The following is a 27,181-nucleotide window of genomic DNA, read 5'->3' as shown; positions in this document are numbered from 1 at the left end:
ATGTTTATAGTCTTACTTTTTTCATAAAATTTGAAATAATGAGACCACCAAAAATTTTTAATTCATCAAGAATCACTTAATTTCAAGACTGGAGAAACCCCAAGAGTATGGCCCCCAGACACCCTTTTAGCTCAGTGATGAAGTCACTCTGCAGGTTCACCGTTTAGCCAAAGATTAGACAGGCCCATAGGACAAAACGAGACTAAAGGGGCACAACAGCCCAGGAGAAAGGACTAGAAGGCAGGAGGGGACAGGAAAGTTGGGAATAGGGAACCCAAGGTCGAAAAGGGAGAGTACTGACATGTCATGGGGTCGTTAACCAATGTCATAGAACAATATATGTACTAACTGTTTAACGAGAAGCTAGTTCTATAAACCTTCATCTAAAGTACAATTAAAAAAAAAAAAAAGCATCATTTAATTTCAAAGTAGGTTGACCTAGTAAATTAGAAACTGTTTTCCCAGTGCCCCTGGGATATACCGCCTCATCTTCTGTTGGTGTCACGTTGGTTCCACACTGCTGTATACGTGCACAGGGCTTTCTTTTTGTGATTATGGTGAGTATTATGCTGTTATTTTAACATCCGCTGTTACTATAATTTAAAAATCTTTTTGTATCCTATAACAATGTCATCCAAGTATTCATTAAGTATGGTGGCAGTGCTCGTGCTGAAAAATGTACCCAAAAATCAATAACCTTGGTACGGAAGTTAAATGTGATACAACACTCTGAAGAAGGCCAAGCAAGACCATGATATACCGGGCTGTTAATTTAGGAGAGAACATTCTGCAAGGTATTAGAGATAATGCTGAGAAAATAAAAAGTAGCATTAAGGCAAAGATACATTTTACTGGTTATGGATTTATGTGCTCCCAGAATACCCCCCCCCCTTTTACTTTAATTCCTATGGGAAAATTAGTCTACAGCTGTTAATTTTGAATTATGCAGGGTCCCCTAGAAGTTGTCCCTGGCATAAAATGCAATCTCATTATACTGAAAATGCAAATACCTTGGGAGACCTAACAAATTAACAAAAACATTCACACTAGGGTGCAAATCGCTGCTCTTGGTTCCATTGTTTAGCTCAAGGGAGAGTACTAACCAGTTAGCTTCTAATTCAGTCTCATGGCGGGCCACCCCACGTGTGTCAGGGTAGAACTATGCTCCATAGGGTTTTCAGTGGCTGATTTTTCAGAAGTAGATTACCAGGCCTTTCTTTTGAGGTGCCTCTGGGTGGACTCAAACTTCTAACCTTTTGGTTAGTAGCTGAGCCTGCTAACCATTTGCACCACCCAGGGACTCCCAAAGAGGAATAAAAGCAACTTTGACAGAGAGAGCCAAATGCTCCACTGCAGACGAAGTTCCTGTACTATACTACGATCACTCTGATCGCAGAGAAAGGAACAGCCCTTCCCTCATTGGCATACGGGGGGGAGAGAGGGAAGGGGGAACCTCAGCTACTTTAAAACCTAAAGCAGCCCAACCTCCTGGTTTGCATTTCTCTCCCATTTCACAAACATGCTATACTCTGACACACATGGGGTAGCCATGAGTCAGTCAACTCCACAGCAACTGCTTTTTGGTTTTTGTTATTTGTTTTATCCCATTTAGACCGAAGGAAACAGCCCAATGTGGCAGGAGATAGTATCCGCCCAATCTAGCTGTGAAGCCGAGGTTCAGCCAGTTATACAACTAGCCAGTGGGGTCCCCAAGTTAGTAAGTGCCCAGCAGGTATGCCCACCTAAGCCTCTGATGCCAAATCCTGTCTTGCCATTGCCCTACAGAGGTCTGCTATGGTACAAATACTCCTCGGTAAAAATATTAGCCCGACAGTGTAACTCCTGTCTCCCCAGCTCGGTTCTGACCAGCCTACATTTGTTTTCCCCTCCCCTGAACCCCCACAGCACCAGTGGGTGCAGGAACACTCAGGGTCTAACTGAGGGCTCTGAGCACGAGAGCCTGGGGCCACCGCCTGGGGAGAGAGGCCATACATTCTTACTATTCCTGGTGAAGGGCATCCAAGTTTCAAAGCCTTCTTGGTATCTGAGTCCATCTGTTTTGATGGTTTATCCCTGACAAGACACCCTAATCTTCTGTGACATCATTATTGACTCAAAAGCAACAGCCTGGTAGGAGTTTTAAGTAACCAGAGTAGGTTAATACATTAAGGCAAAGATCCTTGGGAGGTGGGCGTGGGGAGGCCCTGGATCCCTGGAGGAAGTAGACCAAAAGCCTCTGTTCATTCCTAAAAGCCAGAGCAGTGGGTGTGCTGGGAGAAGAGGTCCTCAAAGGGAGAGGAAGCCCCTGAAGGGGCACCCCTCCTGCCAAAGCCAAGCTCAGGGCTCCAGCTGGCCCACCTCCTCCGCCTCCTCATCACCACAAACCGCTTATTTCAAACTGCGTTTATTAAGCGAAAAACTAATTTGTAGTAATCAAGTCTATAAAACATACAAGGAGCTCTGGTGGTGCAGTGGTTAAGGCACTCGACTGCTAACCGAAAGGTCAGCAATTTGAACTCACTTGCCCCTATGCGGGAGAGGGATGTGGCAGTATGCTGTCTTAAAGATTACAGCCTCGGAAGCTCTATGGGGCAGTTCTACTCTGTCCTGTCGGGTCAGTATGAGTCCAAATCAACTCCATGGCAATGGGAAGTAATATATGCATGTGGGCCCAGGAAAGATCTGGAAGGATATACATGAAATTGCCACTGCTTTGATTTTTTCATAAGGCCTAGAGCTGCTTTCCACAGTAACACCCTGAGTTGATAAAATTCTAATTAAATGCAAACCAAAAAAAAACAAACCCATTGCTGTCCAGTCGGTTCCCACTCATAGCAACCCTCTAGGGCAGAGTAGAACTACCTCATAGGGTTTCCAAGGCTGTAATCTTTACAGAAACAGACTGCCACATCGTTTTTCTGCAGAGCTGGCTGGTGGGTTGGAACTGCTGACCTTTCGGTTAGCAGCTGAGCTCTTTAACCACTATGCCACCATTTAATTAAAAAAAAAAATTTGCCATCAAGTCAATTCCAACTCATAGTGACCCTATAGGACAGAGTAGAACTGCCCCATAGGGTTTCCAGGGAGCGGCTGGTGGATTCAAACTGCCGACCAGGGCCACTTAATCAAAAGAAAAGGACCTTGTTATTTCCTGAGTTCACAAATCTGTGATTCCCAGGTTGAGTTTAGCCACATCCCAAATTCAGAGGCAGGGTGGAGGGTACAAACACTCCCATCCCCCACCACCCCACCCCTGCCGCCCTGCAGGGCTTGGAACTCCTCAGGTGTGGGTGAGAAGCAAGAGGTGGGAGCAAATGGAGGAGGGGAGTCAGCTTGGCCCTTGCTGAGGGGAGTGTCACTAGGGGAGTGCAGGGGTGCAGAGCGCATCCCCTGACACTTTCAGAGGGGGTGACACCAAAATGAGCCTAGGGTCCACGTCAGAGGCAGTGCTGGGGGAGAGGAGAGGCCACCAAGGCAGTGGCATCACTAGGGCTGGTGTCACCCAGTGCGGTAACTTGTCATCACCACCACCACCACCCTCACCCACCATTCAGGGTGCGGGCAGCTGGGCCGAAGGGCCAACCATTGGGCAGAGAGAAGGGCTTGGCCAATGGGAGACAGGAGGAGCTGCTGGGGAGCCGGTGAGCAGGGCCAGGAGGGGCTGGCCGAGGGCAAGGCCCTGGGCCCTACAAGAGGGGGAGTGCTCAGCCCACCAGGGGGGATTTGCAGGCCGGCCCACCCATGGGGGGTGATGCCCACCCTAGTGACACCATTGACTTGAAAACCCCAAAAGCATAGCATTGGAGGGCAAGATCAGGCTGCCCAGGTTAGGGCAAGTTTTCCCAGATGTGGCTGCTAAATGTTGAGGCATGAGTTCAGCCTCAGCTGGAGCTGTGAGCGTCTGCTGCAGACCACAGAAATGACCTCTGAGGTGGTTGGGGTGACAATTGGCAGTGGGCAGTGGGTGAGGGAGTTATTTTACTGAGTTGGAGTCTCCCTGAATGTGAACAAACTGTCTCCCTCTTCTTTCTCCCAAGAGTGACTGAGCACCTGCTCTGTCGCTGTGGGCGTCAGGTGACACAACAAGTCAGCATCCCCAAGTTTCTATCCTCTAGAAGCTCACAGTCTGAGAGGAAACAAAACACAGTGAACTGAAATACAAGATGATCCATTCTAGGGTGACTTAGGCCAATGCTGGAGCTGGCGCTGACTCCAGCCTCTGAGGCACGGGATGCTGAGGTAAATGTGCACCCCAAGACACAAGACTGAGCACCGCAAGTGTCCACTATGGACAGAGCACTCTCCTAGCAGCCCCTCTGGACTCCCAGCCCCACCCTAGGCAAGGCGTCCATCAGGATGATGAAGACAAGGTCACTGCTGCTCCTGAGTCTACTCTCTAGTGTGGGAGACAGGCGCACGCTAACCATAATTTGATCAACGCTTCAAAAAAGCCAGTCAGGGCTAAAGGACTAGGGAATGTTCGAAATTAACTCTCCTGTAGAGATCTGGGACAACTTCTCGGAGGAGGCCGCGTTTGAGCAGGGCTTTGACGGACAGACAGGTGGGACTCAGAGAGGCGTACCAGAGGGTACCACAGACCCGGGACACCACAGACCGGGGCACAGCCGGAACCAAGGCAGGGGGTGTGGCCATGCAGGGCAGCACCGGTTACCATTCTGCTTGGCTGTTTCGTAGTCCTCCTTGCACACCAGCCTCCCATCCTCCATGAGGTAGAACTCGTCCCCCGTGGCCAGCTGCCGGTTACAGATGATGCAGGCGAAGCAGTGCAGGTGGTAGACAAAGTCCTGGGCTTTGCGGACCACCTGGGTGGGGGGAATGCCCTGCTGGCAGGCTGTGCATTTTGTGCCGAAGCGCCTGTCAGGAGAGCAGAGAAGGATTAGGGCACAGAGTGGTGCCTGGCTTCCCCCACTCACCCCAGCCCCTCTCCCACCCACCACTTGGTAGAGTCCTTGTGCATCAACCCCCAGCCTCCCAGAGCCTCCCATGGTCCTCCTTTACCTCCAGATAGTTACATTGCTTTGTGTTCCAGACTCCTCAACCACAAAATGAAGGGTCTGGATCAGAACTCAAGTCTCCAAGGCCTCTTCCAAGGCGGACATCCCAGGGCTCCAAAATACCCGAATTACAGCCCATCAATTAACCCAGGCAGCAGGAGGAGTTTCTAAGTCCCTCCACAAGCAGCTATTTCACCCTCAGCCCCCAGTTTCCTCGCCTTCACAGTGAGGCCAAGAGGACAGGCCTCACAGGACCTCTGTGTGTTCCCGCAGGCTGGTGTGTGTAAAGCATCCAGCAGAACACCTCTCACGGCTCCCCACTGAGGATGCGGCTTGCCGAGTCTACACTGGAGTGCCTGAGAAATGCGCTTCGTGCTCTGTCCGAGGGCTCCCCTCTCCTGCCCCCACCCCAAGACCTCCCCTCCCCTCCCCTCCATGTGGCCCACATGAAATCGCCCTGTGCCAGCCCTCATCCCCTTCCTGGGCACATCCCCCCAGATGTGTGGGCTGGGCTGGGCCCAGGAATCTGCATTCTCAAGCCCCTGTGACACACTGGGGCGGGGCATCTGCAGACCTCAGTGTGAAAAATGCGGCTTCAGACCTCTCCCTGGGCCACACCGAGGGAAGAGGAAGCCATCCACTGCCGCCCTGTGCTGAGGTTGGGACTGGAAAGGGAGGAGAAATAGACACATTTAAAATATAGTCCACTGGAGTCATTGAAGCCCCTGCTCCCCATTCTGGGCCTAGAGATCAGCAAAGACACACCAGTCGTCACAGAAGGCTACAAGGAAATCACTGGGCCAGTGTGGACGAGGGCAGGGACGGGGGTGCTTGGCTGCAGGTGAGCCTTCCCCGCTTCAGGAGGGAGCGGGAGGGGGTGGCAAAGAAGGGGCAGAGTTTAAAACAGCAATCAACCTAATTATTCATGACATTTCACACAGCAGAACTTTATCTTCTTCAGGATGAAAGACTTTGCCTAATGGATCTGGGGAAGGTTTGATTTTAATGGTCCTTTTAACTAATGCTTATAGGCAGCCTGATATCCCCTGAAAGGACAGTACATATTTCATCCACATTAATACCAAATAAATTAATTATGGTCATGGCTATCATGATGAATCCCAGATTAATGCAGAATGATGGGTCTCTTCTGCCGTAATGATACCTGCTGAGGGCCCTGCAGAGGTCTGGAGCAGGCGTGGCCAGCTGTGGCTTCCGAAGCAACCCCTCGTCACATGTCGCAGAGAAGTGGGGGGTCTCTAAGTCTAGGTAGCCAACCCCAAAAGGGCTAGGAGTGTGGTGCAGGGGATTGCTCTTCTGGGATGAGATACAAGAAGGTCGTTAGGTATGAAGGGCTGGCTGATACATTTGGCTTGGAGCAGCCCAGACTTCTGGATTCCTGGAATGCCTCCTAGTTTTGGGGGGCAAGTATGTGGGACGGGTTTCTATAGAACAGAATTCTCAGCCTGAGGCCCAGTATGGGCTGGGAGAGATCTATAAACCATCCCCACCCCCAGAATTGTTCAAAACCGGGCATCAGGAAGGGGACCTAGGCTTTCAGCAAATTTTCAGAGGAGTCCAGGACCCAGAAAAGTAGAGTTAAAAGTATTGGTGGAATAAATAAATCAGTGAATAAAGACCATGCTTTTAGAGGATGTGGACAGAGATGGCTAAACCTGAGGATGGAGAACAAAGTATACAGTCAACTCTGGAAGATTCCATACAGGTAAGAACCAACCTTCATGACTGCTGTCCAACCACATCCCGTATATGAAGAGGAAAGGCAGGCAGGCAACCAGCTTGTGTGCGTGTGTGTGTGTGTGTGTGTGTGTGTGTGTGTGTGTGTGTGTGTGTGTGTGTGTTTGGGTAACAAAGAGAAAGGAAGCCTGTGTATGTTACTAGAGTGGCTTTTCAAAACACCTGTACTTTTTATATCGAATCTAGGCCAATTCACAAAGCAGGTGTTAAAAATGAAACAATGCTTTCTTCATGCATTGCAAACCTTCCCAAATAAACCACCAAAAATCAAGAGACTTTGTCCAAACCCTCTGCTGCAGATGTTGTGCTGATGCTGGAGCAGAAGCAGCCCCAGAGAACTGCCCATGTTCCCCAACAGGAAGTCCTACATAAGAGGGAGGAGATGGGGGGCAAGGGGGGTTGAGGGGGGCTCCAGAAAAGAGCAAGGACCACTCAGCAGCCTCTCCCATGGAAGGGCCACATCTCTCTCACCACTAAAAAGCAGACAGTGGCTTTCAGTAACCAGAACCCAGTTGACACCAGAGCACCAGAGACATGAAAGATAACGGGAGTATAAATTTAATCTACATTCCGACAGTGATTCATGCGTGAGGGTGGCAAGTGCACAAGAAAAATGAAAAATAAATGGACTTTCCTACCAGCGTTTTTTAGCAATTGAAGCAATTTTCCTGATTGTGGGATTTATACCGATGGTAAGTGGAAGTTGTTCCTCATTACCTATCTCCCCCGGGACACAGCCAGCGGGGACTCTCACCAAGGGAGCCGGTCCACTCCCTCAGCCCACAGGGCTCCCCCCAGCATGGCCCAGCCCTGCAGGGTGCCCACCACCCCCACCCCACCCTATCAGAGCCAGTGGACCCCCAATAACACGCTGTCCTTTGGAGTGTGTATGTGTTGAAGACACTGTCTTGAGTTTCCAGATCTTCGACCATCCAGAGTCACAGAGGAGAAAGCTGCATGACTTGTCCTGTGACAGGCAATAATGAGACACACGGCCATGGTTAAAATTCCCTGGTCCAAAACAAGGTGAAATTGTGGATTGGGCTGCTACACAGAGAACCAGGTGTCTAGCTGACCCGACCAAAATTAGAAGGATGCTGAGAATGGGGAGGAAGGATTGAACACCAGCCAAGGGATTTTCTAGGCAATTAAAAAAAAACCAAATGCACTGCCATCAAGTCGATTCTGACTCATAGTGATGCTATAGGACAGCGCAGAACTGCCCCATATGGTTTCCAAGGCTGTAAATCTTTACCAGAGCAGACTGCCACATCTTTCTCCCACAGAGCAACTGGTGGGTTCAAACCATGGACCTTCCAGTTAGCAGCTGAGCGCTTTAACCATTGCAGAACCAGGCTCCCTTTCTAGGCAGTACCTATCGCTGAGCACCTACTGTGTGCAGGGCCTTGCTCACTCAGGGGCAAACCCCGCAGGTCTCACTCTCCAGAAAAACAAGGCCTCTGTTCTGTGCTGCCTGGCCAGCCCTCTGGGAAAGCAGCTGGAACTAACCCAAAATGACAAAGAAAATGCAAGGAAGGACTTGGAGCTGATGGCTTATGTTATTTTTCTCGTCTGATCAGCACCACTGGCGATTTTCTCTTATCCCTGCCCAGCACATAGTAGGCAAGCCAAAAGACACACTGAATACATGACTGACTGACCGACTGACTGAATGAATGAATGAACAAATAAATGAATGAACAAACTGCTCCTTAAAACTTGTGCCTGAAGCAGTCGGGGAGAGTTGGCACTCAGCATGACAACTGCAGCTCCTAGGAGAGAACTGGACCCGGCTGAGAGGAGGCCCTGGCTCACTGAAAACACACAACTCCCCATCCCCAGAGCTGTCTCAGTCACGTTGCTCACACAGATACTTCCTGAGTGCTTAGCCTGCAAGGTGAGTATAATACCTTTTAACAGGTGAGAAACCGAGGCTTAGAGAGGTGAGGGGCGAGCCTCAGATCACACAGGCAACAAGTGGGGACCAGAGTTTGAACTCAGGGCTTCTGACCACACAGCTGGCGCACAGGGCTGCAAAAGTCAGCCAACACCCCCTGAGAAGCTCGCCTTGGAGTGCCTACCCTGGAGCTTAGGTAGAGGGACGCTGACCCCTCAGTGTCCCCAGCTGTGTGGACTATGGGGCTCCTAACTCTGAGCCGCTAGGGGCTACCAGCCTGCGGTGCAAGGGCCGCCCTAGGAGTCCTCACCCCCAGAGCCACCTCCCTGACTGGTCCTGCTGCCCACCTTGTACCCCTTCTACAGCAGGGGGAGGTGTGAGGGGCCTGGCCTGTGTCCTTGGTCTCACCCTCTGCTCCAGTGGTCATCCTGAACACCCATCTGTCCACCCTTGCTGCTCTTGACTGGCCTGGCTAGACCACTGGACAGTGCAGGGACAAACGTGAGGGTGTCTGGACCCTGCGGAAAGAGGGCGACAGACAGGCCCAGCAGGAGGGGCCTGCAGGCACTCACCTTCTGGAACCAGAGGCACACAAACCCTGCACCACAGATGTTCTGGCCCATTCCTGATTCTACGTTCCATCCTGTGATCAAGCCCAGGTGCCATATTTGGGCACTGAAACATTACTAATAAAAACAGCTTCCATCTACCAAGCACTCACTGTGTGCCCTACACTGTCTGGCACTCTGCATACATTATGTCATTTACTACTCATCACCAGGCCCTCAGAGTGCAGTCCCCACTACCCCTCTTTGGAGCCACCTCCAGACTCCTCATTCCTTGAGGAGTTTAGCTCCAGGCTTACATTCACTCACTGCCCCTCCTGTCATAATTCTTGGTGACTTCAACATCCACACAGACCATCCTCCCTGCCCCTGCATGCTCAAGACTTTGGCCTCTTCCCCCAAAGATCATGGTCTCCACCCTTCTTCAGCCAGTCACTCCCATGGTCTACCCTTGGCCTCGTTGTCACCAGTAACTGCAACACTTCCAAGAATCACTTTCTATCATTCCATCAATAGATCACTGCCTCCTATCCTTCCAGCTCACTCCCTCCAGCACCCTGATGCCGATGATTCTGCAACCCTTCAAGAACCGACGGTCCACTGACTGTCCTTCTCACTGTCCCTCACTCCCTTCATGGCCTCGCCTCCCCCCTTATGCAGCAACACTTCCACAGTCTATCTTACTAGTCACCCCCTGCAGACGCCCTCAGCCCTCCACCTTCTCCGCCCCAGCACTGGGCAGCTGAAGAGGGCCAGGGAGGAACACACCATCTTGCTGACTGGACTCACTTTAAATTTGTGATCTGCACCTCAAGAGGGCCCGAAAAATCATAATTTACTTCCCTCATCCATCACTCAACCACCCTACTAGACACCTTCGCTCTCTAAAGTCCCCCATTCTCAGTCTCAGCTGGTGGCCTGCTTCCCAATTTCAGAGAAAAGAGAAGCTCTCAGAAAAGACCTTCCATCGCCTCCACCACCCTGTCTACCAGCTGCTGGATCACTGTGCCCCTGGCCCGCCTTCTGTAGATGAACTGTCCGCACTCCTGTTCAAGGCCAACACTCCACCTGGGCACTGCGTTCATCCCTTCTCCCCTAATCAAGAACGTTCCTCCAGCAAATTCCCCCTTTGTCTCCCACATCATTAATTTCCCTCACTACTAGATCATTCCTGTCAGCAGACAAGCATGGTATTATTTCTCCCATGTAAAAAAAAAAAAAAATCCTCTCTTGACCACACATCTCCCTCCCTATTTCTCTACTCCGTTTAGAGCAAAACTCCTCAGAAGAGGGATCTATGCTCAGGGTCTCTGATGCCTCTGTACTAGTAGATTCCCATGTTCTCTGGAATCCACTCCAGTCAGGGCACTGCCCCACCAATCATCCAAAACTACACTTGACAAGGTCACCCGTGACCTCGACGTTGCTAAATCCAGTGGTCAGTTTTCATTTTCCCTGACCTCTCTCCCTCCTCCTTAGAACACTTTGCTCCCATGGCCTCAGAACCAGCTCCCTGGTTCTGCTACCCCCAGTGGCAGCTCCCCTCCATCGCCTGGACCTCTTCTCTGTCTACCCCCTGGTGATTGCACTTGCATCTCCAGCCTAGATCTCTCCCTTGCACTCCAGACTGGCACATCCACTATCCACCCAACACCTCCACGAGCATGTTCAAAACCACACTCCTGACCTTGAATATGCTCCTCCTGTGGTCTGCCCCTTCTCAGAGGATGGCTGTTTCATTTTTCCAATTGCTCAGGCCAAAAACCTTGGTGTATGCTTGACTCCTCTCTCTCTCTCTGTCTCTCTCTCTCTAATGCCCCTATCTGATCTGTCAACAAATCATGTTGGCTTTACCCAGAATCATATCCAGAATCAGGCCACTTCTCATCCTCTCCACCGCAAGCACCCTCGTTCAAGCCACCATCATCTACAACCGCCTCCTCACAGGCCTCCTGGCTTTAGCTCTGACCCCTCACAGTCTATCCTCTACACGGTAGCCAAACCAATCCTGTTACACCTGAAGTCAGACCCTCTCACAACCCTGCTCAGAACCTTGCAGAGGCTCCCATCTCACTCAGAGTGAAAGCCAGAGTAGCTTTAATGAACTACAAGTCCCTACATAATTCATCCCCCATTACCTTTCTAATCTCATCTCCTACCACTCTCCCCCTTGCTCACTTTACCCCAGCCACACTGGCCTCCTTGGGGCCCTGGCACTGGTTCCTCTGCTTGGAACACTTTCTTCGGATACCTGCAAGACTCATCCCATCTGTCCTACAGGTCTCTGCTCAAATGTCGACTTCTCAGAGAGGCCTTTTGTGACCACCTCCACCCCCAGCACTTCCTTTCCCCTCTCCAGATGGATCATCTCCAATAAATGTATTGTGTATTTATTTGGGGAGTCCCTGGGTGGCACAAATGGTTAATGCACTTGGCTGCTAACTGAAAGGTTGGAGGTTTGAGTCCACCCAGTACCACCTGGGAAGAAAGCCCTGGTGATCTACTTCCAAAAAATCAACCATCAAAAACCCTACAGAGCACAGTTCTTCTCTGACACACATGGGGTCACTATGAGTCAGAAGTGACTGGACGGCAACTCAGGTTTGTTTTGTTTTGTTTTCACTCTCTCTCTAAAAGACCAGCTCTGTGATGGCAGGGACTTCATCTCTTTTGTTCACTAATGGATCCAGTGCCTAGAACAGTGCCTGGCCCATGATATATGTTCAATGAATATTTGTTGAATAAATAAAGAAACGGCTCATTCCTATAGTATGTATTAATGCATCCTTCTCCATTTTATAGATGAGGAAATTGAAGTTCAGAGAGGTTAGGTAGCCTCCCCAAGCCCTCACAGCTCTTAACAGTGGAGCTGGGATTCAAACCCAGTGCTCTTCCTCAATGATGCCTCTGGTATTCTTGACACAGATGTAATCCTTCCACTGAAGACAGTTCATGGGACCAGCCCATGCCTTCTGCCAGCCTCTTAGTGTGTGTGAGCTCCCACAGCATGGTGCTCTGTCGCAAGGAAACGAAATACTGCATAACTTGATTTTATGCTTTAATTGCTTGGTGGTGATTTACTGCAGGCCGTATATTTTTTTCCCAGCTGACACTTCCCTACATGTATTTCTTTTATCTATCAGCACACTTGACAGGTAAGTTGCTGATATTTACTGTTACTGTATGTACCAATATTTCCAACATATATCACCGCCCACTCTAAGGCCACAGCCATATCACGGATGCATCAAGTTCTGCCCAGATGGTCAGCCTTCTCCACACGTAGCCGGGGACCATTTTAGGAGGAGACCTGACACCGGAGAATATCTGAGCCTTGGGGGGTGGGGACACCACCCCCCACACAGCACAAGCTCACATGTAAACCTCCCAGCTCCATTCAAACTACCCCATAGTGCTCTGCTTTTTATTTGAGGGGGAGGGGGTTACAAAATGTTGAAGGAGCCCTGCTGGCGCAAACAATTAAGTGCCGGACTGCTTCCCGAAAGGTTGGCGGTTCAAACTCACCTAATACACAGGAGAAAGACCTAGCAATCTGCTTTCAAAAAGATTATATACAGCCAAGAAAACCCTATGGGGCAGTTCTACTCTGTCACATGGGGTTGTCATGAGTCAGAATCGACTCAATGGCACCTAACAACACAACAACATATACTGTTTTTATTTTTAAAGAGCATTCAATATTATTATTTTAAGATGAATGCTGCTGGAAAAGCTTTAGAACAGGGACCTAGTCCAACCACCTGACTTAACAGAGGTAGAAATGGGCCCAGAGAGGGGCAGTGACTTGCCCAAGATCACACAGCTCGGTCAGTGGCAGAAAAGGGTCTAGAGCCCGGATCTCCCTTTCCCTTGGCCACACATCCCTTCCTCCCCTGCTGGGGGCAGATTTGCTTCCCAAGAGATAATGGGGCTTATGGGAGCCACCCTCAGCTGCAAGAGTGCAGCCCGTCTCCCCCCACCCCTGTGTTTGTGTAAACATGCATCAAGGATGTAGGCTGCACCAGGCAAGTTCATGTGTGCTAGCTCATGTATAGAGCACAACAGCCCTTGTACAGAGGTGTGATTATTCCTTTTCCACAGGTAGGGACAGGCTTGGAGCAGTCAGCCAACTGGCCCAAGGTCACTCTCCTTCCTCCCCACTCACTTGCTCCAGGCACGTAATCTGACTTCCTTCGTCGTTGTTGTTCGCTGCAGTGGAGTCAGCCCTCCCTCATGGCAACCCCACAAACAATGGAATGAAATGCCGCTCAATCCTGCGCCATCCCCGTGATCGACCGCAGATTGGACTGTTGTGATCTGTAGGCTTTTCATTGGCTGATTTTTGGAAGCAGATTGCCATGCCTTTCTTCCTAGTCTGACTTAGTCTGGAAGTTCCACTGAAACCTGTTCAACATCATAGCAACATGTAAGCCTCCATTGACAAACAGGTGGTGAATCTGCCCTCCTTAAACCAAAAACCAAGCCCACCGCCATCAAGCCGACTCTGACTCATGGAGACCTTCCTTACTCCCAGTTAAGTCCTCTCTGCCAAGGTGTTAGCTCCGCTGGTATCAAATTTACCTGTGCAGGAGACTCACCTGGGATGTTTGTTTAAAAGCAGAAGGCCTATCCCTGACTGCTGACTCTTCCAACAAGCCTCCCACAGGGGGGCCCTGGTGTTGATGTTGCATGGACCACACAGTGGGAATTCCTGTGTTAGCCCTGCTGGGGCACCTGCAGGTTGATTCTCAGAGTCCCAAAGTCCCTCAAGCTCTAAGGCCTCATTCCTAAGGGTGGTGTGGTAGGCACTGTGATAGAGCCCCATCTAGTCCCCCCTCCTTCATCCCTCCGGCTAACCTGCTGAACTCACTCATAGCACTGGCCACAGAACCCAAGCCTAGTCAGTCTGTGGTTTCCCCCTCAAAGTGAGGCTTCTAGGGATACAGAAAGATCCCTGGGGACCAGAGTGACAACCAGAGACTGGCTCTGACTCCAACCCCAGAGTGACCTTGGCCAGGGCATCAGTTTGCACAGAGAATAAGCCCTTGAACACTGGGCTCAGAAGTTTCAGGAGGCATTGGGAGCCACGTGACCAAAGATGGGCCTGACAGGAAGGTGTGAACTGACTGAGGAGGGGAGGAAGTTAGAAAAGCTTCCCGTGGTGCAAAAGTGCAGTGACAGGGGCCTGACAGAGGACAGCGGCAGTGGGAATGGAAGGAGAGGGCATTTTGGAGGTGGGATCCTCATGACTTGGTGTCTGAATAGCCAGGGGTCGGGTGGGGTGGTGAAGGAGCAGAAGAAGCAGGAGGATCTCTGCTGCTGGCTGGTGTGTTTTGCCTGGGTTAGAACGGTGCCCACATCCTCCATGCCTCGTCACCCAGGCCCCACTTTGTTTTGGGGCCCCTGTTTCCACAGCTGACCAGCGGCCCTCAGACAGAGAGGCAAGCGGCCCTCAGAGAGGCCCTCTGAGTCCCAGGCTGATTTGCAATTATTGGTTCCAAATCAGATTCCCCCCAACCCAGAAAAGTCCTTGAAACGAGGGTTCCACAAATGTCGGAGGCCTTGCCCACGGCTGACTCTGGGAGGGCAGCCTGGGCAGCAGCTGAGCGGGAGTGCTCCGGGGCGGGCAGACAGATCATCTGAGAGCTCATCACCACTTGATGTATGGCCTCCGCTCCCGGGGGTGCTGCTCGGCTAAGTAATTGCTTCTGCCTTGATTACAGGCCTTCGCAAATGACTGTGGGCCTGGTCCCACCAGTGTGTTTGAGTCTTACCAATGTCCACACACACAGCCACTATCTGGACCATCTGATCGTTACCTTAAAAGGTTTAATTTGCTTAGAGAGGGAATTAGACTATAAACTGCTCAGAAATTATGGAAAGTCACACGTCAAAAAGACCCTCCCCCTGTGGTGCCGTAAGCCCATTTTGCTAGACCATTTTTGTGTGTGTGTGTGTGCGCGCGCGCGTGTGTGCGTACACATGCTAGAATAGCAGGTGTGCAGTTATCAGGAATAACAAGTGGTTCAGGAAGAATCTGATCCCAGATGGGACCCACAACCAGCCTCAGGACTGAAATGATCTCTTATTGGGGCAAGAGCTCAAGGAGGCCCTAGAGCCACACCACCAGGGGCTGGCCCCTCCTGCAGAGCTGGAGGAGTCCGATGAAGGCTGCAGTTGCTGGGACAAAGCTCAGGAGCAGAGCACACAAGCACAGCATCCTGTGAGGAAGCGCACGATGGCTCCCTGTCCCACCCCCACATAGGGAAGTGGGCAGTTGTTCCAAATCGCCTGATCTACCTCTACCACTTATACAGGGAAACGTGGCCTGCACACTGGCCTCATCTCCCACCCAGGACCCCATCTGCCCGGAGGCCTTTCACAGCCACACCACTCACGCCTCTGCCCCCAGGGCCCTCCTTCCCTCATCTTCCCTCCTCCCTGCATAGATACACCATCACGATCTTAACAGTAATAGCTACCAAAAATTAAGACTGCTACGCACTTTCCCAGCAGTCCCTGGGTGGTGATTCAAACAGTTAAGCACTCGACTACTAGCTGAAAGGTTGGCAGTTCGAACCCACCCAGAGGTGCCTCGGAAGAAAGACTTGATGATCTGCTTCCAAAAGGTCACAGCCTTGAAAACCCTATGGAGCACAGTTCTACTCTGCACACACGGGGTCGCCATAAGCCAGAATCAACTCAGCGGCAACCAACAACAACAAACACTTTCCTTGCTTCACCTTAATCTTTATAGTAACTCAGAAAAGTAGATTTTTCTAAATTCCCATTTTAGAGATAAGAAACCAAGTCTCAGAGAGGTCTAATGGCCCCAAGTTCACACTGAGCATGGACTCAAACCCTCCATGATGTCCACCACACAGAGAGGCTCCGCTGCCTCTCCCGTATTAACTGATGCCCTGACGCCCTCTCCCCACGGCCCAGATGAGCAGTGCAGGCCCTGGTCACCGAAGTGACTGGGCCAAGGTCACCTATGAAGACCTGTCCAGAGCCAGAGAAACCACCCTGCTGTTCAGCCAATTCAGAGCACACCAGAGCTGAAACACACTGTTCTGGACTGTGAGGATAAATCAGAGCCTCTTGGGCTCCTAAGGACGCTGCTTACCTGCCCTTGGCTGACAGCCACGCAGACTGCCTGGAGATTGACTGGCTGGGGGAGGGGACACCAGTGAGGGATGGAATAAAAGCCTGTCCCAGGGCCCAGCAGCCCTGCACCGCTTCCCAGCAAGGAAGCGGCCCTCCTGCCCTGGGACCTCCTGGCCGTGCCTATCTCTGCCCTGGGCAGGGTGAGGCCCTCAGGGACAGGAAGACACCCCAATGAAGCATGATGTCTCAGACAGGAAATCTCGGGTGACAGTCACCCTCAAAACCTCAGACTGTAACTCTACAGCCCCCACTGAAGGGAAATGTGAATACAAGCCTCAGGTGGCTGGGGGTGAAGCTTAAAAGCCCTCCACAATCCTGAAATGTCCTGGAAGGCTTGTGCCTTATCTTATGTTGCTTTCTCTTCGATTCTATGGGTATGTTTGTGTTAATATAATAATTGCTGGTTTGTTTCCCAAATCTTCAAGAAGATCAACATAGCATGTTGATCCTGCAGTTTATCCCCTGGCACTCTGCCCTATACCCTCCCTCCCTCTGTCAGGGTCCCCCACCTTTGAGGAGTTCTTGGTTAAGAGCTATGGCTGCTAACCAAAAGATTGGCAGTTCAAATCCAGCAGCCACTCCCTGGAAAATCTATGGGGCAGTTCTACCCTGTCCTATAGAGTCGCTATGAGTCAGAATCGACTCAATAGCAACAGGTTTACGGGTAGGTGGTACAAAAGGTTAACATGCTTGACTACTAACCAAAAGGTTGAAGGTTTGAGTCCACCTACAGGCACCTCAGAAGAAAGGCCTGGCATCCTACTTCTGAGAAATTAGCCATTGAAAACCCTATGGAGCACAGTTCTACTCTGACACATGGAATCACCGTGAGTCAGAGTCGACTTAATGGCAACTAAAAGTCATTAAAAGTCACCTTAAGGGAAGCTTTCAAAGCTGGTGACCTGGGGTGGCCTAAAGAAGCCAGCGCAGGCCCAGCCCTGAGTGGATTCTGACAGCCCGGCCCTCTAGGGCAGAGGGTCAGGTCATCACATGTCAGGGCCAGAAACCCAGAGATACAGCACACCACGCTGTGCTAGACATGGGTTTCCACGCCATCTTCTTCACATTTTACAACAGCTCTGTGGGTTAACATGAGCTCCTCTTAATAGCCAAGAGAAGGAGGTTCAGAAAGACTTCCTAACTTGTTCACTGACAAACAGCTAGTAAAAGATAAAACAGGAATTCAACTGAGCTCCATTCACCAAATCACTCCACTCATAAGATAACCCCCTTTTGCAAAATGCTCCTTGTGTACCAGGTCTCCACTAAAGCAGGCACTATTAGCACTCTCATTTTTCCTGAAGAGGAAACTAAAGCTCAGAGATGTTAAAGAACTTGCCTAAGGGGCACCCAGCTAGCCACTAACAGAGCCAACACTTGAACCCAGGTCCAGGAGCAGAGAGCCTTCCTGTCTTCCTGCTTCAGAGTAAGGGAGCTGTTCCTCCCACGACTGCATCAGTGGCGAAAGGACTCAGAAACCCTGCTCCCAGACTCCTGCTCATCCCATGCCTTAGTCCCTTTGCAAGGAGACACGGGACCAGTGACAGGCTGGATGCATGGTCTGGAAAGGACCTGCTTGGCAATGCAGACAGAAGATGTTGGCCCCTCAACTTGCAATTCAAAGTGCACTAAAGCTTTGGAACATCCTCTGCATGTGGCGTGGGCTCTCCATGCTTACAGCTCCCACTAGACTCAGAACACATCACAGCCTCTTTTATTGGGCCTCAGAGTTTTATTTCCTTTGAAGAAAGGGGAGCCAAGAACCCAAGAGACAAAACCAACAAACAGCAGCCAGAAATCAACCAGTGTTGCTGAGCAAGACAAACTCAACAGCCCCAAGAGAAAAATGCAACAACCACAGAGTACAACCTCCCGACAATACTTCTTTCTTCCTCTATGTACTTGCCAACACCGCCCTCTGCTGTTGATCACCAGTACTACCATGTCTCACCTGCTGGGGGACGACCTGACCTTCCACTTTGCCCTGAGGCTCCCTCCACTTCTGAGTATTACACATCTCCAGGGGCTCTCTTCACATTACATTGTCGACTTACAGAATGTCATATGAAAGATGCCCCCTGGAGTTGTGCAGAGCAGTGGGCCTGCCCCTTGTTATAAGCAAAGAGATTAAAATATAGATCCTGGAACTCAGAAACATATTACTCGCTCCAGAGATGAGAGAGATCAGTGAATCTTGCACCCTGCCTCTGACCAGGACTATGGGGCAGGTAGCAGAAAAGGGCAGGTTTTTTGCTTTTTCCAAGGAGCACTGAGAAGGGCCCCTCCCTGGCTCTGACTTGGCATCTTCCAAACCCCTCAGCTAAAAGCATCGTGAGGTCTGACAGATGAATTCAGGGTGAACTCAAGTGCACAGCATCTGCTTGTCCTGCTCACAAGGCCACCACAGGTGTGACGCCTGCAGCCAGTGTGAGAACAGGAAGACAGAGTTCTGGGTGTTCTCTCCCTCCCTCACTCCTTCCGTGAACAGTGTGTCCAGTGTGCCATCTGCAAGCAGGTGCCTGGTGATATTTAGTGAGCTGTAATGAGGGCCAGTCACAGCCTGACCCCTAAGAAGGCAGTGGCTCCTAGGACCCCCAGGTGTGGGAGGCCACTCAGTGACCCTGGGCAACTCACCCCTCCCTGCACCTCGCCTGGGACAGGGCCCGCAGCAGTGCCTTCCTGGATGACCAACAGCCACGTCCTGAAGAGCTGGGGTAGGGGGCTGCCTGTCACTGCAGTGTCCTTACCCCAGCTCACTCAAGACTCCAGAGCCACCCTCTCTCCATGTCTGATGGACTCTCCATTGGCAGTGAGGGAAGTTACTTCAGCTTTGAATTTCTCTCCACACAGCACCCTCAGGTTAATGGCCTGGATTCAGCACTCATGGGGTGGCCGCTGCCCCTCTTTACAAAGGGAATCAACCCTTAGAATGGACCATTTTGTGAAGTGGAAAAATCCCATGGGACGGGGGACAACTGTGGCTATATGATGGGCCTGTATGATCGGAGGCAGCCAGAGCCTCCCTGACTCACAGGTCCAGAAGGTCCAGAAGAAACTGCTCACCAGAAATTCACTGTGTAATTTACTCCTTGCTGCAACAAATCCAGGGACAGACCATGAGCACAGTTCGGACCAGGTGCTTATAGGTGACAGAGAAACAAACATAGAGGCCCTCTGTTCAAGCCAACCAGGAAGATGCAACAGGTGCAGGAGGAATGGGCTCAACAAAGCCGCTGGAGCTGAGTCACCGGGAGGGAGACGGGAGAGGGCGGTGATGCCTCTCCAGGGACTCCCATCCCACCCTACCCCCAGGCGATGGGCTCTGAGCAGCCTTGGAAGGATTGGGAAACCTTGAAAGGGTGGAGATGGAGGGAACAGCAACCCTGGAAGAGAAAATAGCCTGGACCAGGGTGGAGAGGTGGGAACATACAAAGCATACCTGGGGAAAGGGGCACCGTGTTTGGTGGGACACAGGACTTGTGAGTGCTATGATGTTGAGCAGGTTTCATTGGAGTTTCCAGACTAAGACAGACTAGGAAGAAAAGCCTGGTGATCTTCTGAAAACCAGCCAATGAAAACCCTATAGTTCACAACAGTCCCATTCCTTCATGGAAGTGGCAGCGGACCCAGCAGCGTTATTTCCGCTGTGATAAAGTCGCCACGAGCTGGGGGTCAACTCCACAGCAGCTAACAATAACAGAGGTGACCCAGGAAAGCAGTGAGGGAGGGCTGGAAGGAAGGCTGCGCACGGCGCGGAAGGTTCTGATGGTACTGCCACATCTGGGCTTACTCAGCAGGCAGGGGGCCGTGTTGAAGGAGTTGGCGGGAGGAGACATGACCTGAGCCGAGAGGTGGGAGGGCTCATCTGTCGGGGAGGTGTGTGTGCTAGTAAGGGGACAAGCAGCAGGGGAGCACTCAGGAGGTTACCTGAGCAAGGGCATGTATGAATCCAAAAGAGGACGGGGGCACAGGTTCGGTGAGATCGTGAAGGCAGGGGCCAGGTGCACCGAGTAATGGCCCTGCCCAAGTCGTATTATTTCTGGTCCTGGGTTTACGGCTCCCGGGCCTGCGGTGACCCCCTCCCAGCCCCCTCCTTGGGCCCCTCCTGGGTCTGTGGGATCCCTCTTTCCTTATGGCAACTTCTCCCAACCCAACCCAACACCTGAGCTGCTGCCGTCTCCCTCTCAGCCCCGCCCTTTCCCAAACCCAAAGTCAGCCAGTCAGGGTCCAAAAGCCAGAGGGGGGCCTGGGGCAATGCTGAGGTCCACAAGTGCTGCTCTGGTGACAGATCTCAGGTCCTAGGCCCTGACAGGCTTTGCCTGCGTCCCACGGGCTGCCCTGACCTGCCAGGCTGGACCAGCTGATCCCTATGGGCCCTGAGGACTGACACAGGGACACCTCAGCACTTGCGCTGTCCTCTGATGGGCAAGGAGATGTGGCCTCTTGCCTCACCTCTGGAGCACACAGAGGCTTTACAAAGGTGCAGTGGGGGAAGGGGGGAACTCTGACCATAGTGGCTAACCCAACCCCCAAGGTCAGGCCCTCTCATCCATCCTGCTTCCTCCTGCCCTCCTCATACACACAGATTCATGTTCTCATGTACACACAGGTATACCCACATGCACACACAGACACACAATGAAATTCACCCCATCCAGGGTCCCTCAGGAGCTGCCATGGGCTTGACCAGGGCACCATCAAGAGCAGAGGTCTGCCAGATTCTGCCAGTTCAAGTGGAGGCAAACTCGTTGCTCCTGAGAAAGGATGTGGGTGGAGGGGATGGAACTGTGTACTGTAAATGCTAGAATAAAAGAAAGGAGGTGAGAATCAGAGGTGAGGAAAGCAAAACGAAAATTAGGAGAAGGAGGAACAATATACAGAAAAAGCTTAGAGGAAAAACTCAAAGGCCAGTCCCTTGATTTGAATCATCAAGGAAGGTTTTGTTGGGTGTGCCCGTATGAGCTGTTCCTGACTTCATGTAGTGTACATGCAGACACACACGCACACGCACACACACACACACACACACGTGGAGTGCAATACATATGTGACCAAAGTGTGATGTGACAATAAGTGCAGCCTTCTGAACACAGCCAAGGAGGCAGCTCAGTAGTTACCAAGACAATCTTTGTAACATGATTTTCAACTCATTGGACCAAAGAAATTTGAGAATGCTCAGAAATTCAATTAATCATAAGTTTCACATATTCCTTTTAGGTAAATCTTTGAGAAGATTTGGGAGGAAATCGTGTTCTCTATCTGGGAATTGACGTTTCTACCTATTTCTCCTCCCTGTCCCCAGTATATACATCCTCAAACAACAAAACAAACCCATTGTCATCAAGTTGATTCCGGCTCATACTGACCCTATAGGACAGAGTAGAACTGCCCCATAGGGTTTCCAAGGCTGTAAATCTTTAGGGAAGCAGACTGCCACATCTTTCTTCCAAGGAGGAAGTGCAGCACCTCTCTGGGGCTCGGCCATTTTTTGCTAAAGGTTTTCAGGCCCCGGGAGCCTCCCCTTAGGTCCACCCCATTCCTAGCAGTCGCTGGGGCCACCCAGGGCTGCCTCCGTGCGGCTGACTGACAACCCCTGCCTCCTGGCTGGGCTTTGCTGTTGCCTGCTGGTCCACCTCGAGTAATAGATTCCAGGAGAGAAATATCAGACTAAATGCTGCAGAAAATAGATTCTGAAAATTCCCCTCACCCTGACCCAAAGCTCCAATAGGTTTTTTCTGATGGACCCAACCCCAGAATGAAAAATCCAGGACAGTCTTAATAGCTAACAGTCAGATGACAGGCACTATTTTAAGGACTTTACACACATTAACTCATTTAAAGCTAGTAACAACCCGATGGGTAGGAACTATTATTATTTTACAGATAAGCAAACTGAGGCACAGAGAAGCTAAGTAACTTGCCCAAAAGCACACAGTAAGTGGGTTTAAACCCAGGCAGGGTCTGGGCTCTTAACCATCACACAAAACTGCCTCTTGGTCCTGCTTAAGAGCCAGCCTTTGACTCCTACCAGGAGCAACTCCTCTAAGCCTGTCAGGCCCTTGACATGGCCTGGGGAAACACAGCCAGCAGACTCCTCTAGATGAAAGCATAGAACTGAAAGCATGCGCTCTGAAAGCCGGAATAACACAGCCAAGTGCCCTGAGGCACCAAGTCACCAAGATGAAGCAATTTCTTTTAGAATTTGCAAAGATCCTCTGTGAGCCCCCTGTGAATTCTGGCTCATGTCCTCCCTGGGCCCCAACTCTGCCCCTCGCAGAGCTCAAGTGAGGCTGAGACGCTGGCCCTCAACAGTGATGAGGAAGGTGATCAAAGGGGGCCCTCAATGAGGAGCATCCTCCCATCACCAGGATTCACCCCCCCAAGGATGAACCATTGCTCCCCCTTACTCCGATTCACTGCAAGCCTCCCCCAAGGGAGATGGGAGTCCTCCTTCCTGCATGAGGAGAAGCAGAGACAGACCAGGGTAAGGAGAGGAGACAGTGCCCAGAGGCTAACTTACTTGAAGAAGTCTTCCTTGCAGTAGACACTCCCGGCCCTGGAGAAGCACCTGTCAGCCAGCTGCATCTGGCAGTCTGCACACTTGAGGCAGGAGCTGTGCCAGTGCCTGTCCAGGACCTTCAGGATGAACTTGTCCAGGATATGCTGGTTGCAGCCAGCACACTGGGGAATCTCTGGGGGAAGAGGAGAGAAAGCAGGGTAAGCCTTCCACACAGCCCTGGTGACCAGACCAGGCCCTTTGTGGATGCTGTCCCATTCTGTCCGGGGTGAGAATGGACATGACCCAAACCCCTAGGACTGCTGTAGATAATGGTACAGGTTGTACACTGCACAAAGGTGTCTGGACAAGAGGGCAGATGGGGACTGAAATCAAACACTTGCTTTGCTGGCCAGGCTGTGTTCTCTGGCTTGGGGTGGCTTTGGTCCTGAGGGGTCACCTGTTTCTAATTTGTACCAGGGCACCACAAAGCTAGCAGCACTGGCCAACCGCATTTATGCCAGCTGCAATTTCACAGCCAAGAGACCAGGAAGGCCTAACAGCACTCCCCTGTTTGGATGGCATTTTTATCTGGGCAGAATCTGTGCTAAAAACAGCAGCCCCCAAAGTGAACTCTGCCTAGGCATGGACTGAGAAGCCATTGGCCTAAAAAGCAAATGATATATATGGGGGGAGTAGGGGAAGTGTGAGGTCTAGGCCTGAGGATGCTCCAGGGGCTCCAGGACAGAGAGAGAATCTCAGTATTTTGAGGAACTGTAACAGATAGCATGAACTGGCTCAATCAACATTCACTCCTAATGTGCATTCCTGTACAGTAGACTGGAAAGCCAGAAACTACTTTTCCAGACTCCCTTGCAGCTAGGGTTCAGAACATGAATTGGAGCCTGCCAATCACATGCACTTAGGAGAGGCCTAAATTCAGAACTGAGCTAAATACAGGGATAGCTGAAGGGCAGGCTCCCATTGTGCTGGTGTGGATCATGACAGAGGCTATAAGGTTCTACGGTTGGGATATCTTAATTTGGTATTTTTCCCAATCACAGCAAACACAATGAAATTCTGGGGCTGGAGTTGTTCCTCATAGCTCAGCCCAAAGTTGGCTCCACTGCATTGAAAACCACATAATATCTGGTAATTGATCACTTTCCACTTAAATATTGAAAGTGGATTCTGTAATTAGCAACTGAACCATAACCACTGCCCCACCTTGTTCCTGCAGTGAATGAATTCCTATCCAAGACCTGTTTCTCTGTCACCCTATCTTTACCAAGGAATTGCTTAGGGTTTTGAGAGTATTTTGAGTCACTGAATTTGTTTCAAAATCTACAAAATGGCCAGGAACAAATAGTGCCAGCATCTCCAGCCATTTTTCTCTGTACTTTTCCAAAAAACGGACAAGAACAAATATTAAGAACAAAAACATAGAAGTGTACATTGGGCATCTTGTAGTTTCTCCCCAATATAGCACATCATAAGACTGGCAGCCTTGGGGTTTCTTGCTTCATAAATAGCACATTTGATAATTATCTACACACCTGTTAATCCCATTAGAAGGTGGAATCCTCAAGAGGCAGAAACAGGGCTTCTTTCTCAGCTTTGTATCCTCACTGCCTTGCACAGTGCCTGAACATGAGGGTCACTTCACAGATGTTTACCACTGAATAAATAATTGATCAAATCCTCCCTTGCAAGCTCACCTTGAAACAGTTCTTCACTAGCTTCTCCTGGTCACTTGAAAATGCCAACAAAATTGTGAAACCAATCTCTCGTAAATCATATGTGTTTCTCCAATCGTATCATGTTTGTTGGTTGTAATATAATTTAAAAGTGTTAACACGATGAATTAGTCTCAAAGCTCTGGAAAAAAAATTTTTTAAACACGGCTAAACCTATCTAGAGAGAAGGCTTCCTCAGATACTAAGACATTTGTGCTTAAAATTTGTAGACAGGCTATTGGAACATTGACCAAACACATCACCAGCCCTGTCCACACAAGTGCCACCCTTGGACCGTGCCAGTTAAATCCCGACCCCAGCCTGTTTCCTTCATGCTTCAGCAGCCACCAACATTTGCTTGAAAGTCCGACCCATTTCATGCCCTGTCCTTTGACCCCGTTCACAGACCAAAGTGAAAACTACCAGGAGTCACACTCAGCTACATACAAGTAGGCCTGAACACTTGCTAGTTGTTTTAGTTCATATGGGATTATTTTTTCTATCTCAAAAGACTTCCTCCTTGAAAAATAAATTGTTCAACCAACAAATACCAAGGAGGTCCGATGTGCCCATCAAAGTTCTAAGCACATGATGGCTACAGGAATTTCCATAAGAGGGGATAGATAGGACATAGGACTAAGACCATGGATTCTGGAGCCACACTACCTGGGTTTGAATCCTGACTCTGCTTTTTAACCTTGGACAAATTATTTCACTTCTCTCTGCCTCAGTTTCCTCACCTGTAAAATGGGGATGATGATGACACTAGTGCCTCATAGGATTGTTGTGAAGATTAAAGGAATTAATACATGTAAAATTCTTAGGGCCTGATACACCGTAGGTGCCCAGTCAGGTTTGCTATTAGTATGTAGTTATTAGTCAAGGAGATAAGAATAACTGCAGTAAGGGATTGCTGGAAACCCTAGTGGCATAGTGGTTAAGAGCTACGGCTGCTAACCAAAAGACTGGCAGTTCGAATCCACCAGCCACTCCTTGGAAACCCTAAGGGGCAGTTCTACCTTGTCCGTTAGGGTCGCTGTGAGTTGGAATCTACTTCATGGCAACAGGTTTTTAAGGGATTGCTAGCCTGAGGGAAAGGAGAGCTAGCGCCCCTGGGCAGTCATGTGCTTTCTCTCATTGAGCCCTCACAGAAATCCCTGCACAGCAACTACCTGGCAGGCCCTGCCTCTCTGCCTCCACTCTAAGTACTCATTCAACCACACCCTACCCTTTCTCCAAGGACCATTAGGGACTGCCTCCCTGGAGTGGCCAGGGCAGGTTTCCATGAGGAGGTGGCCAATGGGTTGCCGGGAGAGATTTGGATAAGCAGAGGCAAGACTATGAGGAGGAGTAAGGGATGGATAACCGCGAGCTCCTGTGGTGTGACAAGGACAGCCTCATGGGAGGAGCCGGTGGACAGGGTAGGGGAAAAGTGAGGGATAACTTAGGTAAAGAGGGTCCTAAAAGGCCTGGAGAGTGCAAGTTTATCCTACATGCGTTTGCGAGCCATTGCGGTGGTTGAGCGGGAGAAAGGCTTGAGAGAGGAGGTGTTGAGGAAGATTGCTGGGCATCATTTTGCAGGGTAGGGAAGGGAAGACCTAACCAAGAAGCCTCCCCAGGACAGGGAAGTAGTTTAGGGACAAAGAGGTGCAAAGCCGGTAGGAACTTAGGAACAAGACCCCTTGCTGTTTGTACCAGTCGTTCTGGTGCAGCGCGGGCTGCCGGTATCAGCCCCGGACAGCGGCTTGGCGGCGGCTTGGCCTCCGCACTGCGGGCGTAAGCAGTCGCCAGCCAGGGTTCGGCCCCATGTCGCCCACTTGCTTCCCTCTGCCCCGACAGCCCGGGCAGAGGCTTCCTCTTTGTGTAGGCAAACACAGGGATTCTGACGAGCCAGATTACGGCTGGGAGCGAAGGCGCCTCTAGAGAGGCAAATTAACCCTTTGAGAGCACGGATAGAGCAAGGTCCTCGCTGGCCTTGAGCTGCTTCTGCGCGGGATCGAGCCGGCTCCCGGCACCTGCCTCGGCTCCTGAGCAAGAAGGGCCGCCGCTTCGGACATAACTTGTTGTTTGGTCTTCCCTGAGAGGAAGGATAAGGCTATATTTCTCCTCCCAGCCACAAAATGCATGGGGATGAGGGAAAGGATGTATGCCCATAAAATTTATTTCGAGCAAGGTATCTACCAGGAGCCTTAATATGATGAGTATTCAAGATAGAATACATTAGGGCTAATGTATGCAGGGAACGTGGGCCGGGGAGTTTTAGAGGCTTGTAAGCGGAGACAACATCACGTTAGGGAACAACACTAAAAGCAGATGAGACAGCCATTCCAGCCTCGAGCTTGGAAGAGCTGCTTCCCGCTGGGTCAGTCTCGGTGACCCAAACCCGGTGCTCTCACAAAGCAGCCTGGGGACCAACCGATCCTCGGGTCTGGCAAAAATGTAACGGACACACTAAGGGTGCGTTTTAAATTAAAAAAAATAAAAACCTTTTCCATTGTAGATTTTATGGTTTAAAAACATATTTTTTAAAAACAAAGATAAATGTA

The 27,181-nt window shown here is 50.6% G+C and overlaps 1 protein-coding gene across 1 annotated transcript in view; it reads right to left on the bottom strand.

The window, feature by feature from the left end:
- Positions 1 to 27,181, bottom strand: part of LHX4 (LIM homeobox 4) — a 46,285-nt gene that overhangs the window by 5,590 nt on the left and 13,514 nt on the right. The window contains exons 2-3 of the mRNA XM_004372878.1: positions 22,924 to 23,095; positions 4,673 to 4,875 (exon numbers count right to left, since the gene is read on the bottom strand). Of these exons, the coding sequence (XP_004372935.1) occupies positions 4,673 to 4,875; positions 22,924 to 23,095 (375 nt within the window). The remainder of the gene's footprint in view (positions 1 to 4,672; positions 4,876 to 22,923; positions 23,096 to 27,181) is intronic.

Source organism: Trichechus manatus, unplaced genomic scaffold (genome assembly GCF_000243295.1).
Source record: "Trichechus manatus latirostris isolate Lorelei unplaced genomic scaffold, TriManLat1.0 scaffold00021, whole genome shotgun sequence".
In the NCBI taxonomy this organism is placed as follows: Eukaryota; Metazoa; Chordata; class Mammalia; order Sirenia; family Trichechidae; genus Trichechus; species Trichechus manatus.
This window is presented reverse-complemented; position numbering and strand designations above follow the sequence as displayed.